This window comes from Lutra lutra, chromosome 2 (genome assembly GCF_902655055.1).
Source record: "Lutra lutra chromosome 2, mLutLut1.2, whole genome shotgun sequence".
Taxonomy (NCBI): Eukaryota; Metazoa; Chordata; class Mammalia; order Carnivora; family Mustelidae; genus Lutra; species Lutra lutra.
In genome coordinates this window covers 152,436,021-152,463,999 of record NC_062279.1, presented here as the reverse complement: position 1 = coordinate 152,463,999, position 27,979 = coordinate 152,436,021, and the positions used below count along the sequence as shown (strand labels likewise).

At 43.0% G+C, this 27,979-nt stretch overlaps 1 protein-coding gene across 5 annotated transcripts in view; it reads right to left on the bottom strand.

The window, feature by feature from the left end:
- The window catches only part of CC2D2A (coiled-coil and C2 domain containing 2A), a 143,387-nt gene that overhangs the window by 104,739 nt on the left and 10,669 nt on the right, over positions 1 to 27,979 (bottom strand). For all 5 annotated transcript variants that reach the window (XM_047718915.1, XM_047718914.1, XM_047718919.1 and 2 more), the window contains 2 exons: positions 6,350 to 6,438; positions 5,914 to 6,015 (listed from right to left, as the gene is read on the bottom strand). In XM_047718915.1, coding sequence (XP_047574871.1) covers positions 5,914 to 6,015; positions 6,350 to 6,438 — 191 coding nt within the window. The remainder of the gene's footprint in view (positions 1 to 5,913; positions 6,016 to 6,349; positions 6,439 to 27,979) is intronic.

The window sequence follows — 27,979 nt, the reverse complement described above, 5'->3', positions numbered from 1 at the left end:
CTCATGACTCTTGAGATCATGACCTGAGCTGAAATCAAGAGTTGGACGCTCAACCGACTAAGGCACCCGGGTGCCTCAGGATAGAGCATTTAAATCAAGAAACTAAAGATGTTCTAAAACAAGCATTAACTCTCAAAGGGGAAAACCTCAGACCATGGGTGCAGACCTCATTCCTAAGGAATGAAATGTTTACATATGTCAAATATATTTGAAGTTTGCTGATTATTTTCTTACTCAGCTATCTCTCTCAAGACCAAATAAATACAAAATTTTATACTCAAAGGACCATAAAATGACAAATGCTATTTCTTCTATAGACCAATAGATGATTTAGTTCACAGAGGACCATTTCCAAACAACTGATGAAGATAAGCATCAGTAATCCCTGGATATGAATAAATTCTGAAATACACCCTCCAGGGTGCGAAGCCTGTCCTCTTGAGCAGCTGGACCTTCTGCCCCACCGCCCCCCGGGAAGCTGAGTTCTGCTATGATAGCTCAGTGTGGTAACTCCTATTATGGGGGCTCCCTATGTCCTGTGACGGCCAATCCACCAAGGGTTGTTCCCACTTTGTCCTCATCTCTGCTTCTAATCCACCCCTTCCAGATCCTGGCTACTTCTCCTTTCCCACCCAGCACAATCCAAATGCCAAGCCTTCCTTCTGAGGGACTCCAGACTGTTCCAAGAGCATATCTAGATCTCATTGTAAGAAGGGACAAACTTATTCTACCTGTGATGGAAACTTTGTTATTATTATCTGGACCAAGACTGTGTCACAGCATGGAATAATTTTCATCAGGGGAAATGGAATGTAGTGTATTTGTACCGGGCCCCTCTCACATATCCTTCCCCAATCCCACCTGTTTTTCCAAGATCATGCAAAGCTACTTCTTTTCACAGACTCCTCCATCCTAAAATGAAATCTCTTTTCTAGAATCTTATTGTCTGAGGCCCATCAGGTACTATTCTGTCTAGCTTAGTTATCAAACCATAGGCTCTGGAGCTGCCCACCTGGCTGTGAGTCCCAACTCCATCACTCACAGCTTAGACCACTTGTTCTGAGCGTCAGGTAAAGCAATGCACCTAAAATATGCTTACAGTTATGGCTCAATCATGGTGGGTCTCATCACCACATTCTTGATTTTCTTTTTACATGTCTTTGATCTCCCTGGTTGGCATTTACATCACATGGCTATAAACATTTTATTTTAGTCTGTCAGAAACTAGAGCCTGAGGCACAGAATTTTACATAAAGGGAATGGCATTTTTTTTTTTTTTTTTATTATGATAGGCTATACTTAACTGATTCTCTGGTTTTTCTTCTGGTCATGCTGGACATCTAGCTGCATTTAGGTGAGCTTTCATAGCATTTGGTTTTAGCTTTTCCAAGGATATCAAGCTCTCATCACTGGCCGGCGGAGACCCACTCAGACATTCTGAGGCTTAGACCAAACCAGGAGAGCCAGGAGCCTTGGGCAGATCTTGCTGGGAACAGAAGCCATGAGACAAACGTCCTATCTTCCAGGAACTAGGCAGGCAATTCTGAGAAGCAGTCTCCTCAGCAGGGCCCTGGCAGGATCGAGCCCTGGTCACCAGCTCAGTGACAGTCTCCAGAACTGACTTTACCTCCTGATTCTTTCTCCCCAGTTCCCAGCTCCTGTTCATTGATATCACTTCTCAGAAGAAGCCACACAGATAAGGCAGGAAAAATCCTTGCTTCAGGCTCTAGTTTCTTGTGGGAAGTAGGGTCCAGAGAGAAGATAAATTCCACCTCCAAGGTCACACAGCTGGTGAGTGAGGTTGCCAGCATTTAACACTGGGCAGCTGGGGTCCAGCATCTGGGCTCATCCTGTCCTCCATTCTTTGCTCCAATAGGATTTAAATGGACAACTTTTTCGATATTCCTTCTGGATTGAGGTCTATACATCAAGAAATCTGCTTCGTGAGGTATTCTGTTAACCTGAGATCAGGTCTAAAAAGGGCAGCTGGGTCCATTGTTCACGTAACTTGGCTATTTTGAACCCTCATCCATGGTATCATTGAAACCCAGCACTGTAAGAGAAAGGAACTGTGGAACCCGGCCTGTCCAACACAACTTCACAGGAAAAGGAGTCACTCATTCCTGCCAGGTCAGCCTGTCCTGTCAGGGAGGGACGCCAGGCATGTAGGTCACTGAGACATGAGCTGAGCTCTGCACCCCACCACTCCTGCCCACTTGGTTTCACTCTCCCCTTTGCTAAGTTATACAGGCCCTGCTGGCTGAATCAGACTTTAAAAAGGCACTATTGTGATTAACCTGAATCCAAAGAAATATAAAATACAATGAAATTGAATATCGAAGCTGTTTCATTTCCGACGCCAAAATGTACAAGCCTGAGGCCTCTCCTTCCGTGCAACTGACTAAGGTAAACACACATGTTTATCTCACTCTGTGCCTTAGAACAGATTTTTCTTTACCAGGACTTTTTTCTTTTCTTTTCTTTTCTTTTCTTTTCTTTTCTTTCCTTTTCTTTTCTTTTCTTTTCTTTTTTTTTAAGATTTTATTTATTTATTTGACAGAGAGAGATCACAAGTAGATGGAGAGGCAGACAGAGAGAGGGAAGCAGGATCTCTGCCGAGCAGAGAACCCGATGCGGGACTCGATCCCAGGACCCTGAGATCATGACCTGAGCCGAAGGCAGCGGCTTAACCCACTGAGCCACCCAGGCGCTCTACCAGGACTTTTTTCTTTTTTTTTCTTTTTGTGGAGAGCTAAAATCATCCAGTATCGCTATGGTTCCAGGGCTGTGCTGAAAGCAATTTTGGGGGCGCCTGGGTGGCTCAGTGGGTTAAGCCGCTGCCTTCGGCTCAGGTCATGATCTCAGGGTCCTGGGATCGAGTCCCACATCGGGCTCTCTGCTCAGCAAGAAGCCTGCTTCCCTCTCTCTCTCTCTCTCTGCCTGCCTCTCCGTCTACTTGTGATCTCTCTCTGTCAAATAAATAAAAAAATCTTAAAAAAAAAAAAATGAAAGCAATTTTGTATATTCCTTCCACATTGTCCACCAGAATTCTTTGACAACCACTTGGGATCATCAAGGAGGAAGGAAAAAAAAAAACCACCAAAGGGAGGTATTTTTAAAAAGCCAGTGGACTGGAAGGTGAGTTAGAGCCCAGATCTGAGAGCCCCTGCTTGGCTAACTGAAGACTGAGAACATTAGCCCTGTCCCACCCATGGAAGGGACTGCTAGGCCTTCAATGCCAGATTTTGTCCGAAGTTACAACATCTTATCTCTTCTCTGCTCTATTTCTCCTTTCCTATCATCTCCATGTTCCTTGTAGTCCTTTTTAGTTCTTAAAATATTTTAAAAATATAACATTTTTTTATAACTTCATAACTTTCTATGATAAATGAAACTTTAATTGATCTCCAAACTGATATGAGGTAACCACTAGCCAATTCCCTTTCATTTAAGAAAATTCTAATCCTGTAACCAGTCATTACCTCCATCCTGCATAGGCTGATTTCTTTTTTTTTTTTTTTTTCATAGGCTGATTTCTAACAACATACCTCCAAGCCTCCTTCCATGTTCTGGTGTGAGAGCCCTTGGCTTGCCAACTGTCTTTTTGATACAAGCACAATAAACTTACTAATAATAATTCAGGGACCAAAAAAAAAAAAAAATAAATAAAAAGAACTTTTCTGAAAATAAAACAAAACACAATGAGACAAGTCAGCTGATGTTTGCTTCATGTTGTTTTGCAAATTGGCCACAAGTGCACGCAGAGGGCAAGGAGAGACTAAAGAGAAGCAGACCATTCTAGATTGGGAGGTGGCAGTTTTAATAAGTGAGGGAACTTAGGAGGCATGTCTTGGTGGCTGCAAGATAAGGAGATCCTCATGTCTGCCTGCCAAACCTTGGAAGTTTATACAGACGTCCTAACTGGGTTCAGTCAAGTGTACCAGACAGATGGTCAACACCACATTCCTATCTTAAGGCTGTATCACTGGGGCAGCTTCTGGGAGTGGGGAAGGCAAGTGGAACACACATTCCCAGGACAGGGGAGGGCATGAGGAACCTCCAATTACTTGGTCCAGCTTGCAGGTCAACCAGTGGTCATGTCTTTTTGATGACCTCTTCCAACACCTCAAATCCATAGAATGGCTCTTAGGGGATACAGAATAGAACAGATTTAAGTCATGGACCTGCTTACAAAAAGTGATGAATACTCTGTAGGCCAAGGGAGTATATTTTTACTTCCATAACTTAAAGCTTTATTAGGGATATTGTATTCATGACCCATGGACAAGTAAAAGCTGCTATGATTTTGTGAAATGATTATCAATCAGAAAGTATAGACAGGCTCAGGGATACCTGGGTGGCTCAGTTGGTTAGGCATCTGCCTTCAGCTCAGGTCATGATCCTGGGGCCCTTGGATCGAGTCCCGCATCGGGATCCTTGCTCAGTGGGGAGCCTGTGTCTCTGTCTGCCTGCCTCTCGCCCTGCTTGTGCTCACTCTCTCTCTCTGACAAATAAAAAAAAATCTTAAAGAAAAAAAAGTATAGACAGGCTCAGATATGAGACCAGATCATCCAATCATTTAGCCCATCTGACCAGATGCCAGGATTCATACACCTAACAACATAACAGAAGTGTTTGTGTCAAAGCTGATGAGATTTTCTGTAGTTTTTTTTTATTTTTCAGTATTTTAAAATTATGGCTTACAAAGAAGAAGATAATTGGAATCAAAGAAAAAGAAATGTCTCCTCAGCAGAATGGAGCAACGAACTGTCTTAAAGCCATTTCATCAGATCTACAGAACATTCCTACTAAAGAACCACAGGCCATGACACGTGAACACAGCTGTAACTTTCCTTGTAATCGTGCAATCTTTGGCTTAATTTGGGATAAATATAGGCAAAATGTTATAACATCTCATCACAGAAAAAGATAAGGCATCCTCTAAGCAATCAGTGATCTCTCCCCAGAAATTTCTTCACAACTGTGCTTTTTTTGTCTCAAGAGTAAAAACCAACCCAACATCACGATCAACAACAAACAAGTGGGTTAGACATGCAAACACCTCACTGAGCCGTTTGTTCTGTTCTTCCTTTCTTTCTTCCACCCTCTTACAGGCTTGTCCTTCATCTAACCCTGAGAAGATTTTCTGGCTTTTACTGCCTTCCTGTCCTCCTCGTGGGCCTCAACTGTCAGTTTTCCTCCAAGTGTCAAGATCTTCCTCAGTCTTCTTTCTTTTAGGAAACAAAGGCCGCTCAAAACTTCAAAACTCACTGCAGTAGAAATACTTATTAAATTCATTTCTCCAGGCCTGGTCCCTTCCTTTGTGCATGTTTCTAGAGACACACACATTGACATGTCCCCCCAGCACCTCAGACTCAAACAAAAATCAGTCCAGTACACTCAAACCACCTCCCCAGCCTATGGTAGACTGCTTTCCATGGCTTGTAGGAAACAACTGAGGCCCTTTGTGTGACATTCAAGGCCCCCACCATTCCACCCTACTTTCCTACTGCACTCCTATCTCTCTCTTCTTCCCAGCAAGATCCATAGGTCCAGCAATGCTGACCCAAGGGACAGACTGGGAATGAGGAAGAACTGGAATCCAATCTCAAATCCCGCATGCATGCCTATGACCTGGAGATGGCCTCGTGGCTGCTTTGAACCTCAGTTTACTCATCCATCAAATGTGAATGAAAACAAAAGAACCCACCCACTGGGGTGCTGGGATAAGGACATATGAGAACACAGGGAAAACACCTGGTCTGAGCAGGACTCTATAAACAGTAGCTATGACAATTATTGATAAGTGTTGAACGCCTCCTCTGTCACAGCTCTGTTCTAGAAACTTTTGCTGGAAATGTATATTCTGCTTCACTGTCTTTGATCACAAAGTGGAGAAGGTCCCTTTCTCACCTCTGTGCCAAATTCAGTCTCCAGTTCTCTCTTGTTGGGGCTTTGTAAGCGCCTGGGCCGAGGGGTAGGAATTTCCTGCAGCAACGTGCTTTCTGCTTTGGACTACAAAGTCAAACAGAGAATCACTGCTGGTTAGCATCGGGAATGCTGCAAAAACCTGTCACCATCTTAGTAGAAAACAATCCATAAGAACTACACACTGAACTTCTTTAAGAGAGAAGAGAAAGTGAAATAGTTAAGGAAAATGACACTGAATACTTCTTAAGCATAATTTTCTGCTTGTGCCAATATTAAATACCACATTAATATTTAAAACAAGGAAAACAAATTTAACGACACTCAAACCCATGCATATTTGAGCAGACAGAGCATTCTAGACAAGACCTGAGGAACGGCAATCAGCCACTGAGCAAAATATTCGTGTGGTTTTTCTCACCCTTGCAGCTTGTAATTTCTCCCTCATGCGTTCCCTCATGGAAAATTCTGCAAAGCCTGTCCTGGAAGCTGAAGGAATTGGAGGTAAGCCTAAAAAAACACAGGAAAATCACTTTATAGTTACATTTTTTTTTTCTTTTTTTCCAAAGGGAAGATGAGATTAAAAAATAACATGAGAAATCAGGTAACGTGATGCCCCCAGTTTTATTTTTGTTTTTCAACATTTCCTTAGCAATTCGGGGTCTCTTCTGGTTCCATACAAATTTCTGGATTATTTGCTCCAGCTCTTTGAAAAATACCCATGGAATTTTGATCGGAATGGCATTAAAAGTATAGATTGCTCTAGGCAGTATAGACATTTTAACAATGTTTATTCTTCCGATCCAAGAGCATGGAATGGTCTTCCATCTTTTTGTGTCTTCTTCAATTTCTTTCATGAGTGTTCTGTAGTTCCTTTACTACAAAGCTGTGATCACCAAGACAGCATGGTACTGGCATAAAAACAGACACATAGACCAGTGGAACAGAGTAGAGAGCCCAGATATGGACCCTCAACTCTATGGTCAAATAATCTTCGACAAAACAGGAAAAAATATACAGTGGAAAAAAGACCGTCTCTTCAATAAATGGTGCTGAGAAAACTGGACAGCTTTTTGTAGAAGAATGAAACTCAACCATTCTCTTACACTGTACACAAAGATAAACCCGAAATGGATAAAAGACCTCAACATGAGACAGGAATCCATCAGAATCCTAGAGGAGAACATAGGCAGTAACCTCTTCGATATCAGCCACAGCAACTTCTTTCAAGATATGTCTCCAAAGGCAAAGGAAACAAAAGCGAAAATGAACTTTTGGGACTTCATCAAGATCAAAAGCTTCTGCACAGCAAAGGAAACAGTCAAGAAAACAAAGAGGCAACCCACTGAATGGGAGAAGATATTTGCAAATGACAGTACAGACAAAAGGTTGATATCCAGGATCTATAAAGAACTCCTCAAACTCAACACACACAAAACAGATAATCATATCAAAAAATGGGCAGAAGATATGAACAGACACTTCTCCAATGAAGACATACAAATGGCTATCAGACACATGAAAAAATGTTCATCATCACTAGCCATCAGGGAGATTCAAATTAAAACCACATTGAGATATCACCTTACACCAGTTAGAATGGCCCAAATTAGCAAGACAGGAAACAACATGTGTTGGAGGGGATGTGGAGAAAGGGGAACCCTCTTACACTGTTGGTGGGAATGGAAGTTGGTGCAGCCACTTTGGAGAACAGTGTGGAGATTCCTCAAGAAATTAAAAATAGAGCTTCCCTATGACCCTGCAATTGCACTACAGGGTATTTACCCCAAAGAAACAGATGTAGTGAAAAGAAGGGCCATCTGTACCCCAATGTTTATAGCAGCAATGGCCACGGTCGCCAAACTGTGGAAAGAACCAAGATGCCCTTCAACGGACGAATGGATAAGGAAGATGTGGTCCATATACACTACGGAGTATTATGCCTCCATCAGAAAGGATGAATACGCAACTTTTTTATCAACATGGATGGGACTGGAAGAGATTATGCTGAGTGAAGTAAGTCAAGGAGAGAGAGTCAATTATCATATGGTTTCACTTATTTGTGGAGCATAACAAATAACATGGAGGACAAGGGGAGTTAGAGAGGAGAAGGGAGTTGGGGGAAATTGGAAGGGGAGGTGAACCATGAGAGACTGTGGACTCTGAAAAATAATCTGAGGGGTTTGAAGCGGTGGGAGGTGGGAGATTGGGGGAACCAGGTGGTGGGTATTAGAGAGGGCACGGATTGCATGGAGCACTGGGTGTGGTGCAAAAACAAGGAATACTGTTATGCTGAAAATAAAAGAAAAATAACATGAGAATGTAATTTTGTTTTGCAAAGTTAGAACTTTACATAAGCAAACATGAGCTCATGCTGACAGCCATCCATGTGACCTACCTAGTGCATGTCTTGGCTTCTTTGTGACAGACAGGGCGAAGCTTGGTCCTGCCAGGAGTGCCACATTGATTTAACCAAGAGTAAAATGAATGACATTTGACGGTTCAAGACAGAGACACAATTCAATTACCAGTGGGGAGAGATCTTCTGATTTGTTGAATTGAGAAACGGACTTGTAGGTGAAGGGACATGTAATGAGTTCAGGGTTTAGCTTTCAACAGTGTCAATCACTTCAGTCAGGCCCAAGCCATTGCCCTAGTGTACGTCATAGACACAGCATGTATTTTGAACTATTATTAAATATATATGTAAATTTCATGGACCGTTGTGTAGCTATGAGGTGTGGGGAAGACACAGGATCCGGGATCTTGAGGACCTAGACTGTAAGGCCCCTGGGGTAGGTGACTGGCTCTCCAATCATACCTGGGATGTGAGATGTTTGGGATGTTCCTGGTTCTTTCATTCCCAGTGCTCTAAACCATAGTGTTTGGGGAACAGAATGTTGCCATGCTTAGAGGAGAAGGGCCAAGCCTGTGTGGAGCAGGATTTAAGATGGCAGAAAGAGTTGGGGATTGAATTTCTGATGTCACACGAAGGAGCCCAGAACATATTCTCCAAGCGGTGGGGGAGTCCTGAGGTTGCATGTATGGGGTGGGTGGGTGGAGAGAGGAAGTTACCAGCTCGGATGTCCCGGTGAGTCAGTGGGAGAAACTGCATAGAGGCCACAAGAAGGAAAGGACCACAGGACCCTATGACCAGAGGGAGGTCATGGAGTTCTCACGGCAGTGCATCTTCCCAGCATTTGTCAGCATGCACATCCTCAGGCCAGGCCCAGACCCACTGACCCAGAAACTGGAGGTGCAGCCCAGCGATCTAGGGGATGGACTTAAACACACACTCAAGGTGGAGGACCCCTGGTTCACAGAAAGAAGGAGGAGGTGATGATGTATGAGTTTTGACTGAGTTGACACTGATGGGCTTTATGTGGCAACAGGACACTTTTGAGGAGCTGGCAGGACAAGAAAACGTGTGCTTGTCCAGCACCTGGCGCTCTGGGCAAGGCTCAGGCCTGGAAGTGAAGACAAAGGAAGTGTGTCTACCGCGGCGGGTGCTGGCGTCTAGAGAAAGCCTTTCCCGAGGCAGAGCATGCAGGAAGAGGGGTTTCTGATACCTGTGGCCATCAGCGCTGTTGAGGGGAAAAAAGTGGCAAGTGCAAGAAAAAGCGGGAGAAGATATTCTATTAGAAGGGAGAAGGAACAGCACCGGTGAGAAGAAGGAACGGGGGGTGATGGGCTGTAAAAGTCTCTGCTAGCAACAGATTTGCCGCTCCTTCAGTGCCGGCTTGGTGCAGAGAGATGAGGGTCCCAGGCTTCAAAGCTCATTTCTACAGCCTGGCACACAGTTGTTTAGGTTGTGTGATAGAAAGACGGAAGATCCTTCTTCCATCAGGCTCCAACCACAACATTCACTCCATGTGGGGAAGGAGGCAGGAAATAATTAAAGATTGTGGTCTCACGTGTGTGGGTTGAGGTTCAAGTTCTTGAACAGCATCTTCATCAGCGCAATGAAATGGCCTTTGACGTTCTTTTTTAACTTGTTTGAAAAAATTTCTTTCCATTTTCTTTCTTTCCAATGGAAATTACTTTCCATGTTAAAAGTCATGTCAACCCGGTAGATACTATCCACTGTTCTGTACACCTAGGGTCCCAAGACTTTTCCTGTATGGCACTGGCCATTTTGTTTGTGTGATTATTTGGTTAATAGTTGTTCCCTCACCCAGGTTCCATGGTCCCCAGCCACACAGGGTAGGCATATAGCAAGCATCATTAAGTGTGTGTGATCCCCTGATCGGGCAATGAAAGGAATTTGGGACAGCTGTTCGTCAATCTTGTTACTGGCTGGCCACCCACCTTGCTTCTGCCCCCAAAAGAAAGGATGTCTATAGTCAACAAATTGTCTCTAAACATGAAAATGCTCCTTATTTACTTCCCCTCCTTTTTTTTAATTTTAATTTTTTTTAAGATTTTATTTATTTGACAGACAGAGATCACAAGTAGACAGAGAGGCAGGCAGAAAGAGAAGGGGAAGCAGGCTCCTTGCTGAGCAGAGAGCCTGATGCGGAGCTCCATCCCAGGACCCTGGAATCATGACCTGAGCTGAAGGCAGAGGCTTTAGCCCACTGAGCCACCCAGGTGCCCCCCCCCCTTTTTAAAAGAGAATCAGTTTTTCAAGTTGACTTAAAATAGCTAACATCTATATACAGTTCACTAGAATAATTTTATTTGTTTGTCTTTAAAAGGGAGACAAGATATTTTATTCAACATGATTTCTGAATAAAGAAAACAAAGTGGCTTCTCTAGGATTGCTTTTAAAAAGCAATTTGAAAAAAATTTTTGAAAAAGGGGTGCCTGGGTGGCTCAGTCAGTTGGGCATCTGCCCTCGGCTCAGTGGGGAGTCTGCTTCTCTTTCTCCCTCTGCTACTCCTCCCGCTTGTGCATGCACACACTCTCTCGCTCAAATAAATAAATAAACTATTTAAAAAAAAAACTCTGAAAGATTCTGAAATGGTAAAAAGTAGTTCTTGCTTGATATTTTCCAGTCCATGCTAGTGGAAGACATTTCAAGGGTGTGGAGATTCCCAGGCGCAATCTGCACAACCAGCTGGGGACGTGTCATTTCTATTCCATTCCAAGCATGTGGAGAATGTGACCCACTCGAGTTGGTGACCTTTGTACCTGGCACTTAGTAGCACTAAATCAGTGAAGGAAAACATGTAAGTGAGGGTGTGAGGGAGATTGTACAAACAAAATAAATGGAATTCTCATTTGGGCGAAACCAGATGGTGATGACAGTTTTTTCAAGATAACATGATGAACCATGTGTACTCTTATTCACTCCCTTTAACATAATAACTGATAGAGATTAGATGCCTTCATTTTTATCTGGGTAGAATAATATAGCAATGTTTCTTTAAACAACTAGAACTAAAATAACCCTCCTAAGACATTATTTCCCTTAATTTAGTGTCAGTTCCTTCACTACGTTACTACTCTGCTATGTGATCCTAAACTGTGTCTGTTTTTCCTGCCCTGGGGACCAGTGCTGACTTGCCAAACCCGAGGACGGCTGTGACCTCACAGTTACACACAGAGGCTCTTGGATACAGCTGAGCCGACCTGGCATGAATAAAGTTTCTGCAGAGTCCAGTGTAAAGGGTGTGATGAAAATAATTTTAAAAATTAGGAAAGACTCGATTTGGAGGCAATGCAAGAACTTGCAGATAATAAGAGAATTGGAAGACATTCCGTTCAACATACGACATCAATCGGTATGAAATACGGATTTCCTTCGCAAGGTGGTGTTTCTCACGGAGGCAGCAGGATGATGTCCTCACAGTGCTGCTCTGGTTTCCTAGGAAACCTGTCCATCCTGAGGCTGCATCAGCCTCGTGTGTGCAAATGCTTCCGGATCTTCTCTGCTCTGGCTCCTTTACCTGCCCTGTCACTCAGGCACACCATACCCCGTCTCTCTCTCTCCTTACAGGCTTCACAAAATGATGGATGCTTTCCATTTTTCTCTTGACCATTTCTATTAAACCTGACCCCTTAAGCCTTCTAGGAAGACAGGCACTGCATTTTGAAATAATGTTGTAATCTTCTCATCTGTCCGCAAGTCGATGTGATCTTGTTTTTACGGAGAAGTTTCCACAGTTCCTTCTCCATCTGGAAGTCCTTCCTTCCTCCCCTTGTCGGGTGCCAAGAGAATCCCATCCTTCTTGCAAGGCATTGTTCTGGGACTCTCACTGCTGAGACCTAGCTCTCTGTTTACCGCTGTGTGTACTAGGACTTTCTAGGGACTTGATGTAAAATCAGAAACGGGGTATTTGGGTTTGGATTTGAATTGGTATTATCTGGAGTCACAAAGAACAGGTGAGCGTGAAGATGGCTATACACTGACCTCCCTCTTCTGTCCACCCTCTCTAGTGAAACAATCTACTTCTGAGTGTTTGTATTTGTTTTACTTGTGATGATGAACAAATATTTACCAAATGCCATAGCACCTTTATGTTTTCATCATTTGGGCACTATAGATAACTATGATAACAGCATGATCAAAAATTCAGTTCGTTAACATGGTGAGTAATGAAAGACTTTTCAGCATAGAAACAGGTTACCTAAGTTCTTGGAGGGAGGAGTGGAATGAAGGAGTTCAAGAAGAAAAGGGAATGGTGTCAAATTTCCAACTGTGCAGAGAGAGCTTGTTTTTTTTTTTTTGAAGGTGGTGACAGGGGTCATCAAAAAAACACTGCCATTTAGATTCTTTTGGATAACTTCAAGAGTGATATAACATTTTTATTTTAAAACTTATTTATATTAATATACTTCTATTTTGTTAATACTTATATACTTATGTTATCAATAAAATATTTAAAAATTTTTTATGGCAACTTACATATAGCATAATTCTCTTTTTTAAAAAAAAGATTGTATTTATTTATTTGCAAGAGAGAGAGAGATAGGGATAGAGAGAGAGAAAGAGAGAGAGCATAAGTGGGGAGGAAAGGGAGAGGCAGGCTTCCAGGGAGCCTGATGTGGTGCTGGATCCCAGAACCCTAGGACCATGACCTGAGCTGAGCATAGACACTTAACCAACTGAGCCACCCAGGTGCCCCCATATAGCATAATTCTTGTAGGGACAATGGACAAGAGGATGGGGGAAACACTGGCCTCACCTGGCTTTTAATTCTGGTCTCTTCTCTCCCCCAAATAGATAATTACCCCCAAACCCTGTTAAAAAATTCCTGGATAGAATAAATACAGAGTTGTGGGGGAGGGAGAGCATGGGACAGAAGCCAGCTCGACCTCAGTACACAAAACTGGAGGGGAACAGAGGCTCTATCCTACAGACTTAAAAAGGAAAGCGTGATGAGTTGGACAATCCGTCCAATTGTCCCCAACATCTGACCAACCATATGGATGTAAGAAAATGGAATGTCCTTTCAGTCACAGTCAGCCCTCTGGGAACTTAGGAAGTCCTTGGCTGTCTGGCAGGAAAACCCAGCAAAACGAAATGGCATCAGGTTAGTGGTGATTGTCACTAGGATATAAGAATATGGGTGACTATTTTCTTCTATTTCCTTCTCTTCTAATTTTTACCCAGCAGAGTAGCATCACTTGTGAAAATTTTACTACATAAAATGAAAGTCAAAATAGGTTGAGAACAGCAGGCTCTGCCCTGGGCTTTGAGCCTCAGTGCTGCTGATAGTTCACATTTGCTGAGGCATCTGAAGGGATTTCTGTGGTCACTTTTTCATTTCTGCTTCTTTATTTCCTAGTCTCATTAACACTGCATTTTATGTTAGCCGAAAACGTGGGGCCCTTATTTTTGCACGTGTTTCCTTCTCACTTATGGGTGCTTGGACCCCAAGATCTGGCTCTGTCCACTGCCCCCTCCTATATCTCTGTGCATCAGGACACATCCCAGACCTGGGAATTGTTTAGGGTTGACTGTTTTGGTCCCTGCAGTGTTCATATGTTGAAGCTCTCAGCCTCATCCATGTGATGTTATGTGGAGGCCAAGCCTATTTGTGTGGGGGATAATTAGGTTTAGGTGAGGTCATGAGGTGGTGGTGGGGATGGGATTAGTGTCATCTGAAGAGAAGAAAGCCCAAAACCATGGCTCTCTGTCTTTCCACTATGTGAGGATGCTGTAAGAAGGTGGCCATCAGCAAGTTAGGAGGAGAGCTCTTACCAGGAACTGAATCATTCTGAGCTTTGGTCTTGGATTCCTCAGCCTCCAGAACTGTGAGAAATAAATGTCTGTTGTTTGAGACACCAGTCTATGGTATTTCATTATAGCAGCTGGAGCTGATGGAGACTGGGATCATCACCATGTGCAAGACTGCACCTGGCCAGCCCTACCTTCTGTCCCTCTGCTCCAGGTGGTGGGATAGGGCAAGGGGGCTTCAGACAGCGCTGAAATTCTGCAAGGTGGCTTCCTACATATATTTTGCCATGACATTCTGCCTGCGGTTAAGCCTTCCATATTGCCTTGGGTAGAGTAGAAAAAAAATGTAAACCTCATTCAGGAGGGCCAGGGACTGCCTGTGAGATGCCAGGGGAATGGAGTGCTCTCAGAACAAGCTTTGTGAACTTCCAAGGGGGGAAATGACACGTAAAGGGTCTGACCTTGCAGTATTTTTGCAGGCGTGACTGTCAGGTGGCTAGCGTTCTACAAAACCCAAGTTTGGACATGCTTAGAGATCAGAGAATTAGAGAATCTCTTCTCCAGTTTTCAAGCATTCAACTGGCAAATAGGTCTTGAGTACCTATTGTGTGTACAAGGCACGAAGGATGGAACAGTGGAGAAAAGAAACAAATCCTCATCTTCATGGAGTGTGTTTTCTGGCAGGGAAGAGAGACCACAGACAGGCAGTATATTTAATATGTCAGATGGTAATAGGTGGTATGAAGACAACTAAAACAGGATTAGGGATGAGAAGGGCCAGGGGCGGTGTGCATTGCAGTTTTAGTAGTGACTAAACAAGGGCTTCAAGGTGACCTTGGAATAGGTAAAGGAAATGAGCGATCAAGCCATGTGGATGGGTGGGGGATAAGCATTTTAGTTAGAGTAATATTTGGTACAAAGACTCCAAGACAGGGCCATACCTAATGTAGGACCAGAGCAGGAAAGGAGAAAGATAAGAGGTGGGAGATAGAATACCAGGGTATCTGGTCGCAGAGTTAAGGCGGAGCTGAAATGTGTAGGTCATCCTACCCAATTCGGCTTAAACTCTGAGTCAGGGGAGAACCACTGAAGGGTTGGAACACAGGAGAGACATGGCCTTATTTTCCTAAGATCATTCTGGCTGCCGGGGTGAGAACAGAAGCCAGGCCATCAGCTGGGATGCTGTGATATACTCCAGATGGGAGCTGAAGGTGGCTTGGATTGTGATCAGAGTGGGTGGAAGTAGTGGGAAATGGGTGTACTTTAGGTCTAGTTTGAAGTTAGAGCAAACAGGACTTATGGGGACTTATGGATGGGGGCAGATAAAGACAGGAGTTAAGGATGACCCAAGTAATAGAAGAAATGAAATATGTGTTTCGCAAGATGGGCAGACTATAGGACAAACAAGTTAGGAGAAGGAAATCAGGAGCTCAGCTTCAGTAGAGTGAAATCTGAGTTGTCTTAGGATAGATCACAGACCTAACTAAATGTAAGACCTAAAAGCATAAAACTTATAGAAGAAAATATAGGAGAAAAACTTCATGAACTTGGGTTAGGTAAAGAATTCTCAATATAATCCTGAAAGCACAATCCATAATAATAAAAAGAAAAAGTGATGCACTTGACCTCATTGACATTAAAGCTTTTTATATTTCTAAAGACATGATTAAGAAAATGAAAAGATAAGACATTTACTCAGAGAAAATATTTATGAATTATTGATCTGATAAAGTACTTGTATCCAGAATACATAGACAACTCTTACAACTCCACACTAGACAGTGAATCAGGTTAATAATGAGCAAACATTTAATAGACATTTTACTAAGATGATACACAAATGGCTAATAAGCATATGACAAAAATACTCCCTATCATTAATCGATAGGGAGATACAAGTTAAAAGCACACTAAGATACCATTATTCACCTCATAGAGACTATAATTAAAGACTGACCATACCAAGTGTGGACAGTTCTTAAAAACTGTTGGTGGGAGAGTAAATTGACATGGCTGTTTTGTAAAACAGGTTGATAGTTTCTTATAAAGTTAAATATAAATTTATCATATGACCCAGAAATTCTACTATTTCTCAAAAGCAATGAAAACGGACATCCATGCAGACACACTCCAAAGGTGTTTAGCAGCATTATTCATAATAACCCCAAGCTGGAAATAATCCAAATGTCCATCAACAGGTGAATGAATAAGTAAAATGAGGGACATTCATACGATGGAATACAATTCAGCAATAAAAAGGAAGAAAATGTAGATAGATGCTACAACATTTATGAATCCCAAAAAACATTATGCTAAGTGAAAGAAGCCACACATGAAACACTATGTATTGTATGATTCAGTTTACAGGAAATGTCTGGAAAAGGCATATTTGTAAGGATATAAAACAAACCAGTGTTTGTCTAGGGCTGGGGTGGGAGTTAGGATTAACTGTAAATAGGCACAAAGGAACTTTCTGGGGTGATGAAATGTTCTAAAACTGGACTGTGGTGATGGTGGCACAGATCTACCACCACCGAAAACCACTGAATTGTATACTTACAGTAAACAGATTTTTTGTTCTGCAAATTATACTTCAGTAAGTCTCTTAAAAATATGAGTTGCCTCATTAGACATGCAAACGAACATACTGGGTAGAAGGTTGCTGTCCATTTAGTCTGAAGGAGTCCTGGGCTAGAGATGACCATCTGGGACTGGTCAGTTACACTCCTGATAGGTATACGTTAGGTTTCAAGTCTTTTTTTTTTTTTTTTAATTAACATATAATGCATTATTTGCCCCCAGGGGTACAGGTCTGTGAATCATCAGTCTTACACAATTCACAGCACTCACCATAGCACATACCCTCCCTAATGTCCATAACCCAGCCACCCTATCCCTCCCCACCCCTCCAGCAACCCTCAGTTTGTTTCCTGAGATTAAGAGTCTCTAATGGTTTGTCTCCCTCCCGATCCCATCTTGTTTCATTTTTTTCCTTCCGTACCCCCCACAACCCCCCACCATGCCTTTCAAATTCCTCATATCAGTGAGATCATATGATAATTGTCTTTCTCTGACTGACTTATTTCACTAAGTGTAATACCCTTTAGTTCCAACCACATTGTTGTAAATGGCAAGATTTCGGGGTTTTTTTGATGGCTGCATAGTATTCCATTGTGTATATATACCACATCTTTATCCATTCATCTGTTGATGGACATCTAGGCTCTTTCCATAGTTTGGCTGTTGTGGACATTACTGCTATAAACATTTGGGTGCATGTGCCCCTTTGGATCACTACCTTTGATTCTTTAGGATAAATACCCAGTAGTGCAATTGCTGGGTCAAAGGGTAGCCCTATTTTCAGGGTTTTCAAGTCTTGAGATGATCAAGAGAATGAGGATTGAGGAAGAAAAGAGGGCCAGGCCTGTTCCTGGAGGTTGGGGATGTAAGAACCAGCAAGGACAGTAAGAGGGACAGCCCACGAGGGAGAAGTAAGAGAGGATGGCTGGAAGCAAAGGGCAAAGGGAGGGGTGGTGGTGAGCTACACCAAATGGGCTGAAAGTCAGTAAGGGAAAGATTGGCAACTGACCAGTGAGTTAGGCAAATGGGCAATCACTGGCTCCTTCCACAAGAGCAGTGCCGACGGGGAGTGGGGACGTGAGTTAGACTGGAGTAGGTTCAAGGCTGGACATGAACACAGGGACGGATGACTTGGGAGCCATTTCGCTTAAAGGAGTCTTTTGGAAAATGCCTTTCCCAACAACAAATCATCACGCTGTGTATGCTTTCTATTTGTTGTACTCTTATGGTGTGGTCTATGAGGGGGGCCACAAGAGACAGAGGAGAAGCTCAGGAAACAGCTCCTCATACTCCTGAGTTCTAGAACTAGGAGGCATGGCATGCAACGCAGGGCACATGGGAAGACCCCACTGTGATCTGGAGGCAGAAGACGACAGCAAGATGAGACCTTTGTCCGTGGCCTTTATTGGGATTTCTCAGGGAAAGGCAAGGCAGGGCAGGATAAATAGTTTAGGCCTGGCTAGTTTGAATCTTCTAGGGGACTATAAGCTATAGTGGTGTCTCTAGTTGCTTGGTACCTGACCCTGGGATGATGCAGGCAGAAGAATATTGCTTTCTACGCCAGAAAGAGGTGGGCTCTGGATTGGTCAGTGTGCATCTCAAAAGCACCCTCCACTCTGAGTCCTTTGTCATCTCTGAGAACTGGCTCAAATCTCCTCAACCCAGAAAGGCTCCCCCGCCTGATGTCAAACATCATAATATCAAAAAAAATTACAGAATACAATGTTCTATTTATTCATACTTGCTTTAGTGCTTTAATTTGGTACCCTTGGTACCGTGTGAGGTCACGAACACCAGCACTGGTGAACTTTCTGGCCTTTCCTACATCCCCCAGCATGCATGTTCTGACTAGAATGTTCTTTCCCTTCTCCTGCTGCCAGACTCCAAGGTAACTTCCAAGACCCAGCTTTTTCGGCCAGGTCTCCTCTGGGTCCCCTACTGTCCTTTGTGACATTTCTTTCCTGGGTCAGTCTCTCCATGGCTTGGTGACTTTTAAAAAGCAAGCCTAAAACGAATGATCTACTTCTTTACCTTTGCATCAGATTTTACCAGATTCCCAACTTTCTTTTCCAATACTGAGAAATTGGCTCTGAAATGATGCTTTAATCAGAGAAACTAACACGAATGAATGGAAAACAGATGTCAGTAATGAGGAAATTTACGTTCGTAAGAAACTACTTAACATTTGATAGTTACTCCCTTAAGAGACGGTACAAGTTGGAATCATGGGGGAAATGTGTGTACTTTTCTTCTAGATGTTTATTTGATTTGGAACTGGTGCCTGTTCAGTGAAGTGCTTTCTTTATTTGGAATGTCATGACTGTATGGATAGTTGAATAGCGAATCAGGAGCCAAACCTTTCACTGCATGATTTAAGCTGCTGTTAATCAGGGAGGTGGCCCCTCTGAGCATGTGCGTGGTGCATTGGGGGAGGCTACAGAATCTGTGTGCTGGTATCTGAGTACTTGAATACAGTCTGACTTTCACACCCCTTGGAGGCCTGTAGGAATGCTATCATGTAGAGAGGCTTGTAGGTTCAAGATGAGGAGCTGGGGTGCTGGCACCAAGGGGAGGCCAGACCCATGAGAGGTTTGGGAAGTTAATGTAAGAAGGAGTCAAATATCCAGGTCCAGGAGAGCAGACCTGGAGGGAAGGATGCTGTGGGCATGGAAGGTGAGCGTACCTAAGCCAGAGCATGGCCTTGCAGTTAAAAGCAGATAGGCCAGCTTGAGACATCTGTTCACTTAGTAAGCATCGTTGAGTGCTGTCTGGGTACCAGCCCTGCAGTTAGCAGACCCAAAAGTCAGTCTCTACCCTCAAGAATTTCTAGTCCAGTAGAGAGCGGAGGCTGTGCACCAAAAGAAGATGACTCCAGACACTCGCATGGGCACAGGAGCCATGAAGCACAGAGAAGGTGTACTCAGCCCACACTGGGGCACAGGGAAGCTTTCCGAAGGAGGTGGTATATGTACTGATTTTAGAAAGGTAAGTCGTGAGGTTAAGAGAAACCAATAAACAAAACCTCTATTTAAATAGAGAAGGGTTAGTTGAGGTAGGGAGAGTAAGGTAGGTGATTCACCCAAGTGACACTCTTTTGCAGAAGAAAATGAGGCAGAGCCAGAGTGACAATCTTGTGAAGGCTCCAAGCTGTCTCTATGCCCCGTGTGAAGAGTGTGCTGGGGGCCTGGGAGCTACCGCGGACAGTGTTGGTCGCAGCATTGCTATTGCACTTTCGTGGGCGACTGCAAAGCCTTAGCTTCAAGGACCAGTCAGGGTTGCGATTTGTATCAAGTGATGCCATTTTTGTGGCCATGAAGAGCCCAGAGGTCTGCAGACTGGCCCTACCACCTCTGGCAGGGAGTTCTTCCTGAATGTGGTTTCCCAGCTGATCAAACAATGCCTCATGATCGTGCTGTTGTGGGAATTACATGATGTAATGCGTGCAGTGACCTTTGCACTCAAGAAGGGTAATTATTTTTGTTAGTTATTTGGCAACAAGTTCTTCTTTTGGCTGGAGAAGACTACTATGAATGTGCCAGCCCCTCCCCAGGTGCTTTCTGTGTATCTCCTGATTTCATTGTTGTAACTGCTGTATTACGTGGAGGATTTTTTACAATCCTCGTTTTATAAATGAGGCTCTTGTGGCTTGGGAAGATTAGGTTATTGCTCAAAGTCCCATGACTGAATGTATGAACAGTAGTATCGGGTCTTACTGCAGTTTCTATAGGCTTCAAGGAATGTTTGCTGGCTTGACATGTTTATTTATCTTAAAACCTTGGCAATATAATGGGATGTGGGCAAGGAAAGAGAATAAGGAATCTTGATAGAAATCCTATCAGAAAGCTTGCTACCTGGCTCAGAATGTGCTCTCAAGCTCTCAGAGTTCAAGACTGTCAAATTTTATCATCTGTCTACCTTGTCTATCTTCCATCCATCTATCTATCTATCTATCTATCTATCTATCTATCTATCTAATCTATCGTCTATCTATCTTGGCCGGGTGATTCGGAGGACAACTCAGATAAACTACTAATTGCTTAGGGAAGAAAATAAAATGGAATTTCGTGAGTTTAAAAAGTTCCATTGTATTGTTAACATGAATTGTCTTGTTGGGGCTAGGGAAACCATGGAACATGAGGATTCCCCCAGGAAAATGTAAACAGTATTCATAAACTGGTCATGAGAGACGATCCACTGACTCATAGTATTAGCCCAGCCCAGGTTGGGCTTATTCTTATACACAAAGTATAACTCAGGGGGTGGCAGGATGGTTCAGCATATGAAAATCAATCAATATGATACCCCTCCATAATAGAACTCAGGACAAAAAAACCACGAGACCACCTCAACTGATGCAGAAAAAGCATTTGACAAGATCTAACATCCTTTTATGATAAAAAAAATTCAACAAAATGAGGATAAAAGGCAACTACCTCAACACAGTAGAGGCCATACATGAAAGCCCACAAATAACATCGCGTTCAGTGGTGGACAACTGAAGTATCTCCTCTAAGATCAGGAGCAAAGCAAGGATGCTTCCCCTCATGACTTTTATTCAACTTGGCACTGGAATCCTAGCCAGAACTGTTAGGTAAGTGCTATAGCCTGAATGTTTCTGTCCTCCCCAAATTCTTATAGTATAATTTAACCTCAGTGTGATGGTATTTGGAACTGAGGTTTTGGGAGCTAGTTAGGTCATGACCTTATAGGGCACTAACTCTCTTCCACCTTCCACCATGTAAGGACACAGCCAGATGACAGCCATCCGTGAACCAGGACATGGGCCCTCCTTATGAGATACCAAATCTGCCAGTGCCTTGATTTAGAACTTTCCAGCCTCCAGATCTATGAGAAATAAATTTCTGTTCTTTATAATTTATCCAGTCTATGGTATGCTGTTATAGCAGCTCAGACATACTAAGAGAGCAAGAAAAAAAGGTTACAAAAGGCATCCTACTTGGAAAGGAAGACATCAAACTATCTTTGTTTGCTGATGACATGGTCTTACATATAGAAATCCCTGAAGATTCCACACAAAAACACTGTTCAGCCAAATTGAGGATATGAAGTTGATATGAAAAATCAGTTGTGTTTCTATACACTAATAACAAAAAAAGCTAAAAATTAAAATTAAGAAAACAATTCCATTTAGAATAGCATGAAAAAGAATAAAATATTTAGGAATAAGCTTCACCAAGGACACAAAGGACTTGTACACTGAGAACTGTGAAACATTGCTGAAAGAAATTAAAGACACAAATAAATGGCAAGATATCTCATGTTCATGGGTTGGAAAATTTAGTATTAAATTATTATAAAAATTATTATAAAAATTATAAAAATTATTATAAAAATTTAGTATTAAAATGTTGTTACTACCCAAGATGATCTACAGATTTAATGCAATCCCTATCAAAATCTTACTGGAATTTTTCACAGACATAGAGAAATTCATGCCTATTCATATGAAATATTAAGAGACCCGGAAATAGCCAAAATAATTTTGAGAAAGAACGGAGTTGGAAGTCTCACACTTCCTGACTTCAAAACATATTACAAAGCTATAGTAATCAAAATGGTACAGTCCCAGCATAAAGACAGACATATGTCTTTGGGTGGAATAAATAGAAAACCCAGAAATAAGCATTTGCACATATGGGCAAATGATCTTCAACAAGGGTGCCGAGACACTCAATGGGAAAAGAATTATCTCCTCAACAAACGATGTTGGGAAAGTGGCAATTCATATGCAAAAGAATGAACTTGGATCCGTATCTTAAACCTGTAAAAAATAAACTCAGAATGGATTAAAGATCCAAATGTAAGACCTAAAATTATAAAACTCTTTGAAGAAAACATAGAGGAAATGATTCAAGACACTGAATATGGCAATGACTTATGAGCTAAGTCACCAAAAGCACAGGCAATAAAAGCAAAAGCAGATAAATGGGACAACCTCAAACTTAAAAGCTTTTGTGCATCAAAGGACATAATCAATGGAATGAAAATGCAAACTGTGGAATGGGAGGAAAAATTTGCAAATCATGTATCTGATAAGGGTTGATATACAGAATCCATAAAGTCTATCTGTAACTCAACAACAACCACCCAAACAAATAACTTGATCAGAAAATGGAAAAAAAAAAAAGAAAAAAAAAAAAGAAAAAAAAAAGAAAAAAAAAAAAGAAAATGGAAAAGGATAGATAGACGTTTCTCCCAAGCATGATATACAAATGGTCAACAAGCACACAAAAAGATGCTCAACATCACTAACCATCAGAGAAATGCAAATCAAAACCTCAATGAGAGATCAGCTCACATCCACTTAAGATGGCTAGTATAGAAACAAACAGAAAACAAATGTTGTTAAGGATGTGGAGAAACTGGAAACCTTGTGCAGTGTTGGTGGAAATACAAACGATGCATCCACTATGCAAAAGTATGTTGGTTCCTCAAAATATTAAGCAAAGAACTACCTTATGAACCAGCAGTCACTTCTTGCAATATATCCAGAAGAATTGAAAGCAGGATCTTGAAGATGTATCTGCACATTCATGTTGATAATGTTGTTCACAATAGCCAAGAGGGAGAAGCAACTCAAATGTCCACCAAGGATGAATGTATCAGCAGGATGTGATATAATGAAATATTACTCAGCTTGGAAAAGTAACAGATTCCTATCACATGCTCTAATGTGGATGAAACTTGAAGACATTATGCTAAGTGAAATGAGCCAGTCATAAAGACAAATACTGATGATTTTACCTACATGGGGGTGGCGAAAATAATCAAATTCATTTCATCAGAAAGGAGGATAGAGGTTGTCAAGGGCTAAGGGAGGAGAAATGGGGAGTTAGTAGTGTTTAATAGGTATAGAGTTTCGGTTTTGCAAGAAGAAAGAGTTCCAGAGATCTGTTGTACAAATGGGAACAGTTACCTCTACTGAAGTGTATATTTAAAAATGGTTAAGCGGGGCGCCTGGGTGGCTCAGTGGATTAAGCCGCTGTCTTCGGCTCAGGTCAGGATCTCAGGATCCTGGGATCGAGCCCCACATCGGGGTCTCTGCTCAGCAGGGAGTCTGCTTCATCCTCTCTCTCTCTGCCTGCCTCTCTGCCTACTTGTGATCTCTCTCTCTGTCATAAATAAATAAAATCTTTAAAAAAAAATGGTTAAGATGGGTTGGGGTGCCTGGATGTCTCAGTCAGTTAAGTGTCTGACTCTTGATTTTGACTCAGGTCATGATCTGAGGGTTGTGAGATCAAGCCCTGCATTGGGCTGGGCATGGAGCCTGCTTAATATTCTCTCTCTCCCTCTGCCCCTCCCCTGACTCGTGTGCACAGGTACAGCTCTCTCTCTCTCTCTCCCTCAAAAAGAAAAAAAAAAAAAAAAGATCAAGATGGCAAATTTTATGTGTTTTATTTTTAAACCACAATTTATATATATTCTGGCAAAGACAAAAAAATGAGAGAGAGAAAGAGAGAGAGAGAAAGGCTACTTAAACATGGCAAAATCTTATTAATCTTTGAATCTGGTGCTGTGCATATGAGGTTCACTGGATTTTTTTAAAGTAAGCTTTTCACCTAGTGTGGATCTTGAACTCACAACCCTGAGATCAAGAGTCCCATGATCTACTGACTGAGCCAACCAGGCTCCCTGGTTCCCTGAATTTTATTTAATTCTGTGCATGTTCGAATTTTCATAATGAAAAACAGAAGCCCCAAAGGGTCTCACGTTTAGGATCTTAAGGACTTGGCACTTGCCTTGGTGACATTTGATTTCCTTTGAGAATATCAAAAGTTATTTTGATAATCAGACACGTAAAGGCTTAATAGATGGGCTAAAGAACTGTGAGCAGAGAAAATAAATTTGTATTTCCTGTTCTGCTTGGAAAACGTAATAAAAGGGGTTGAGGAGAAAATGTGCCTGAGGGTTGGAAACTCCTCTCTCCCTAGAGCAGCCAGCCTACTTGAACTCACAGTGGAACCCTGCACCCTAGGCCCTTTTCCTGCTTCTCCCACAAAGTCTGACAGGGCTCTGTCTGAGGCTTTGGCTGGTATGCCCAGGGCAGACTGTCCAACAAATGTCACTGAGCCTCTACCCTGGCCCGAGTACTGCTCTGGGCACTGGGGTTAGGGGGTTAGGGTCAGCCACGAATGGAGAAGACTCAGTCCTGCTCTCAGGGACAGTCAGCAAACAGTTGCCTGGAGCATGTCAGGGGGTGATGAGGGCTCTAGAGGAAAACCAGGGGGAGGACAGAATAGGAGGAGGTGGGAAAGTTCTCTTTTAGGTGGACGGTCAGCAAAGGCCTCCCCAACTTCCGGACCCCAATCTCCAACTCCACTTGGATATTCAGTGGACATCTCAAACTTTGCAAGTCCTTTGCTGATTTATCCCAAACCCATTCTTTCTGCCATCTTCCCCCTCTGTCAATGGCAACTCTCTTTTCCCAGTTACTCAAGTTACAAAGCTGACATCATCTGTCTCGCTTTCAAAACTCCTGTTCAGTTCAGGCAGAAACCCTGCTGCTTCTACCTTCCAGAGGCCCTGAATCTCACCCCTTCTTTTCACCTCTTTCACTGCTACCTTGGTCCCAGTGGCCACCACCACTCTCTTGGGTTTCGCCCTTGCTCTTTGCCTCGTCTGTGTTCTGTTCTCGTACCTTCCAGAGTCAACTGCTTAACATAGCATCTTGAGCCTTAAGTCAGAGCAGACCCTCTGGCAGCCCTCATCTCACGGGGACTGAAAGTGTAGGGGCCCGCAGGCTCCTCCCTTCTGGTCTCATTTCCTATTTTTCCTCCTTGCTCACTCTGTCAACCAGGGGGTCCTCCTTGGTGTGCTGTAACCATACTAAGCACACTCTTGCATCAAGAGCTCTTTTCTAGTAGTGCCTGGGTGGCTCAGTTAGGTAAGCATCTGCCTTCGGCTTGGGTCATGATCCTGGGGTCCTGGGATTGATCCCCACATCGGGCTCCCTACTGGAGCCTGCTTCTTCCTCTCCCTCTGCTCCTCCCCCACTCGTGCTCTCTCTTAAATAAATAAACAAAATCTTAAAAAAAAAAAAAGCACTTTTCTCAGGGATTTCCCATATTCCTCCAAGCCTCTGCTCAAACATGGTCTGACTAGAGAGGCCTTCCCCTGACGACCCTTCAAAAAATAGCAGCCCTCCCTGACACCCACTGCTTCTGGGCCGGCTTGGTCTTTACCTTCCTCTGCCGCACTTCCCACAGCCTGCCATACTGTATCTCCATCATGCCTAACTCACATTCTCTTTTTCCCTCTCACCCTTCAACTGGAATATAAACTCTTTGGAGGTATTAAGGTATTCTGTTCTTGTCCTCACTTTGCAAATAAAGAAACTGAAGTTTAGGGAGCTGAGGGAAATTGCCCAAGCGAGTAAGAAACAGACAAGTAGAGATTGATACCCTCACTCATTTGACCCCAAAGACTATGGTCTTCACTGCTACAACTTCCTGGCCTTTCTGCCCCAAGGTTGCAGAAGACATGGGTGGAGAGCTTTCCTTGAGTGGGCACCAAAGCCTGCGATGCTCAGGTGGTCACGAGGCATTCTGAGGTCAGCAAGCAGTCAAGTAGGTGGAGACAGATGGGAGAGGAGAGGAAACACCAGTGGAAGGGGCCAGAGTACATAGGGTCTTGGGACCCAGAACAAAGGAGGAGTGTGGATTTTATGTGATGCTCATCACAGACTTCTGAGTAGGAAAGCAGCCTACAGAGTTTTAAAGAAAGATGAACGTGGTGGCTTAAAAATATGTCCATAAATTTCTCCAACAGACACACCTCTCTTTAAAGGGGGAAGCCCGATGTCCCTTCCCTTGACAGTAGGCTAGAAGTCAATGCTATACTTGTAACAAAAGGCAGAGGTGTGTGATTTCCCAGGCTGCCTCTACCTAGCTCAGGGTGCATGGTTTTCTGCCCACATTTATGTGTTTCCAAGCTATCTGTCTGGATGCCTCCTCCCCCAACGCTCCCTCACGACTCCTACACACCCTTCAGCATGTGTTCCTCTGTCGCTCCGTGGTGCCCCTGGCTCTGCTTCAGCCCAGAGTCTTTGCTGTATTTCTCACAGCTCTTGTTAACACTGGTCCCTCATCTGTCTCTTGCTTTATTGTGCGTTGGTGTCATGAATGAGATCTGTCCTGCGATCTTGACCCCATGGCTGGCTTTCTGCTCGTCTTGGCCTCTCGTTTCCAATGCATGCCTGGCCCCCCAGGCTTTTTACCCACCAGGTGCCCCCAGCTCACTCATAGGGCTGTTTTCTTTACCTCTTGGCCCACTTGTGCTGCCAACTAACAACAGCGTTAGCTACCCAGGGATGTCCAGACACCCGCTTGTCATGACCTTGTTCAGGCGGGCAAATCTTAGCTTTCCATTGTTCTCCTCCAAATCAGAAAGAGAGCCTTTAAAAATTTTTCACTTTTGGACTAATGCAAAGTCCAAAAGTCTATTAGTTGTAGAACAGCTGAGTCACTGTATGTTATCTATGTAATACACTAGTGTATTTGTTACAGTGCACGCTATTTAAAGTACATACATGCCTTTTTAGAATTTCATCCTCACAACCACTCCCATGGTGATAGTAAATAGTAATTTACTTTTTTAGGAATAAGGAATGAATTGACTTTTTATTAAGAGACTGGGTGGCTCAGTAGGTTAAGTGTCTGCCTTTAGCTCAGGTCATGATCTCAGGGTCCTGGGATGGAGCCCGACACAGGGCTCCCTGCTCAGCGGGGAGTGTGCTTCTCCCTCTCTCCACTCATGCTCTCTCTCTCACTCTCTCTCAAATAAATAAATAAAATCTTAGAAAAAGAGTTTTATTATTGGCCAACCTCTCTGACCTTTTTTCCCTTGATTTAAAAATAACTACTAAATGGGACACCTGGGTGGTTCATTGGGTTGAGCATCCAACTCTAGGTTCTGGCTCAGGTTGGTGTCTCAGGGTTGTGGGATCGAGCCCTAGTTGAGCTCCGCATGGGGCATGGAGTCTGCTGAAGATTCTCTCCCTCTGCCCCACACCCCCTCACATGTTCACACACTCTATCTCTCAATTCATAAATAAATAAATAAAACCTTAAAAATATAAAATATAAAAATAACTACTTAATTATCCAATAGTTATGCTATGGACTGAATTGTGTCTCTGAAGAATTCTTATGTTGAAGCCCTGGCTCCTAATGTGACCATATTTGGAGAGAGGACCTCTGAGGAGGTAATGGAGGTTAAATGGAGTTACACAGTGGGACCCTGATAAGTAGGATTCCTGTCCTTATAAACTCAGACACCTGAGTGAGTACACAGGGGATGGCAGACACCTTTAAAGCAGGAAGAGAG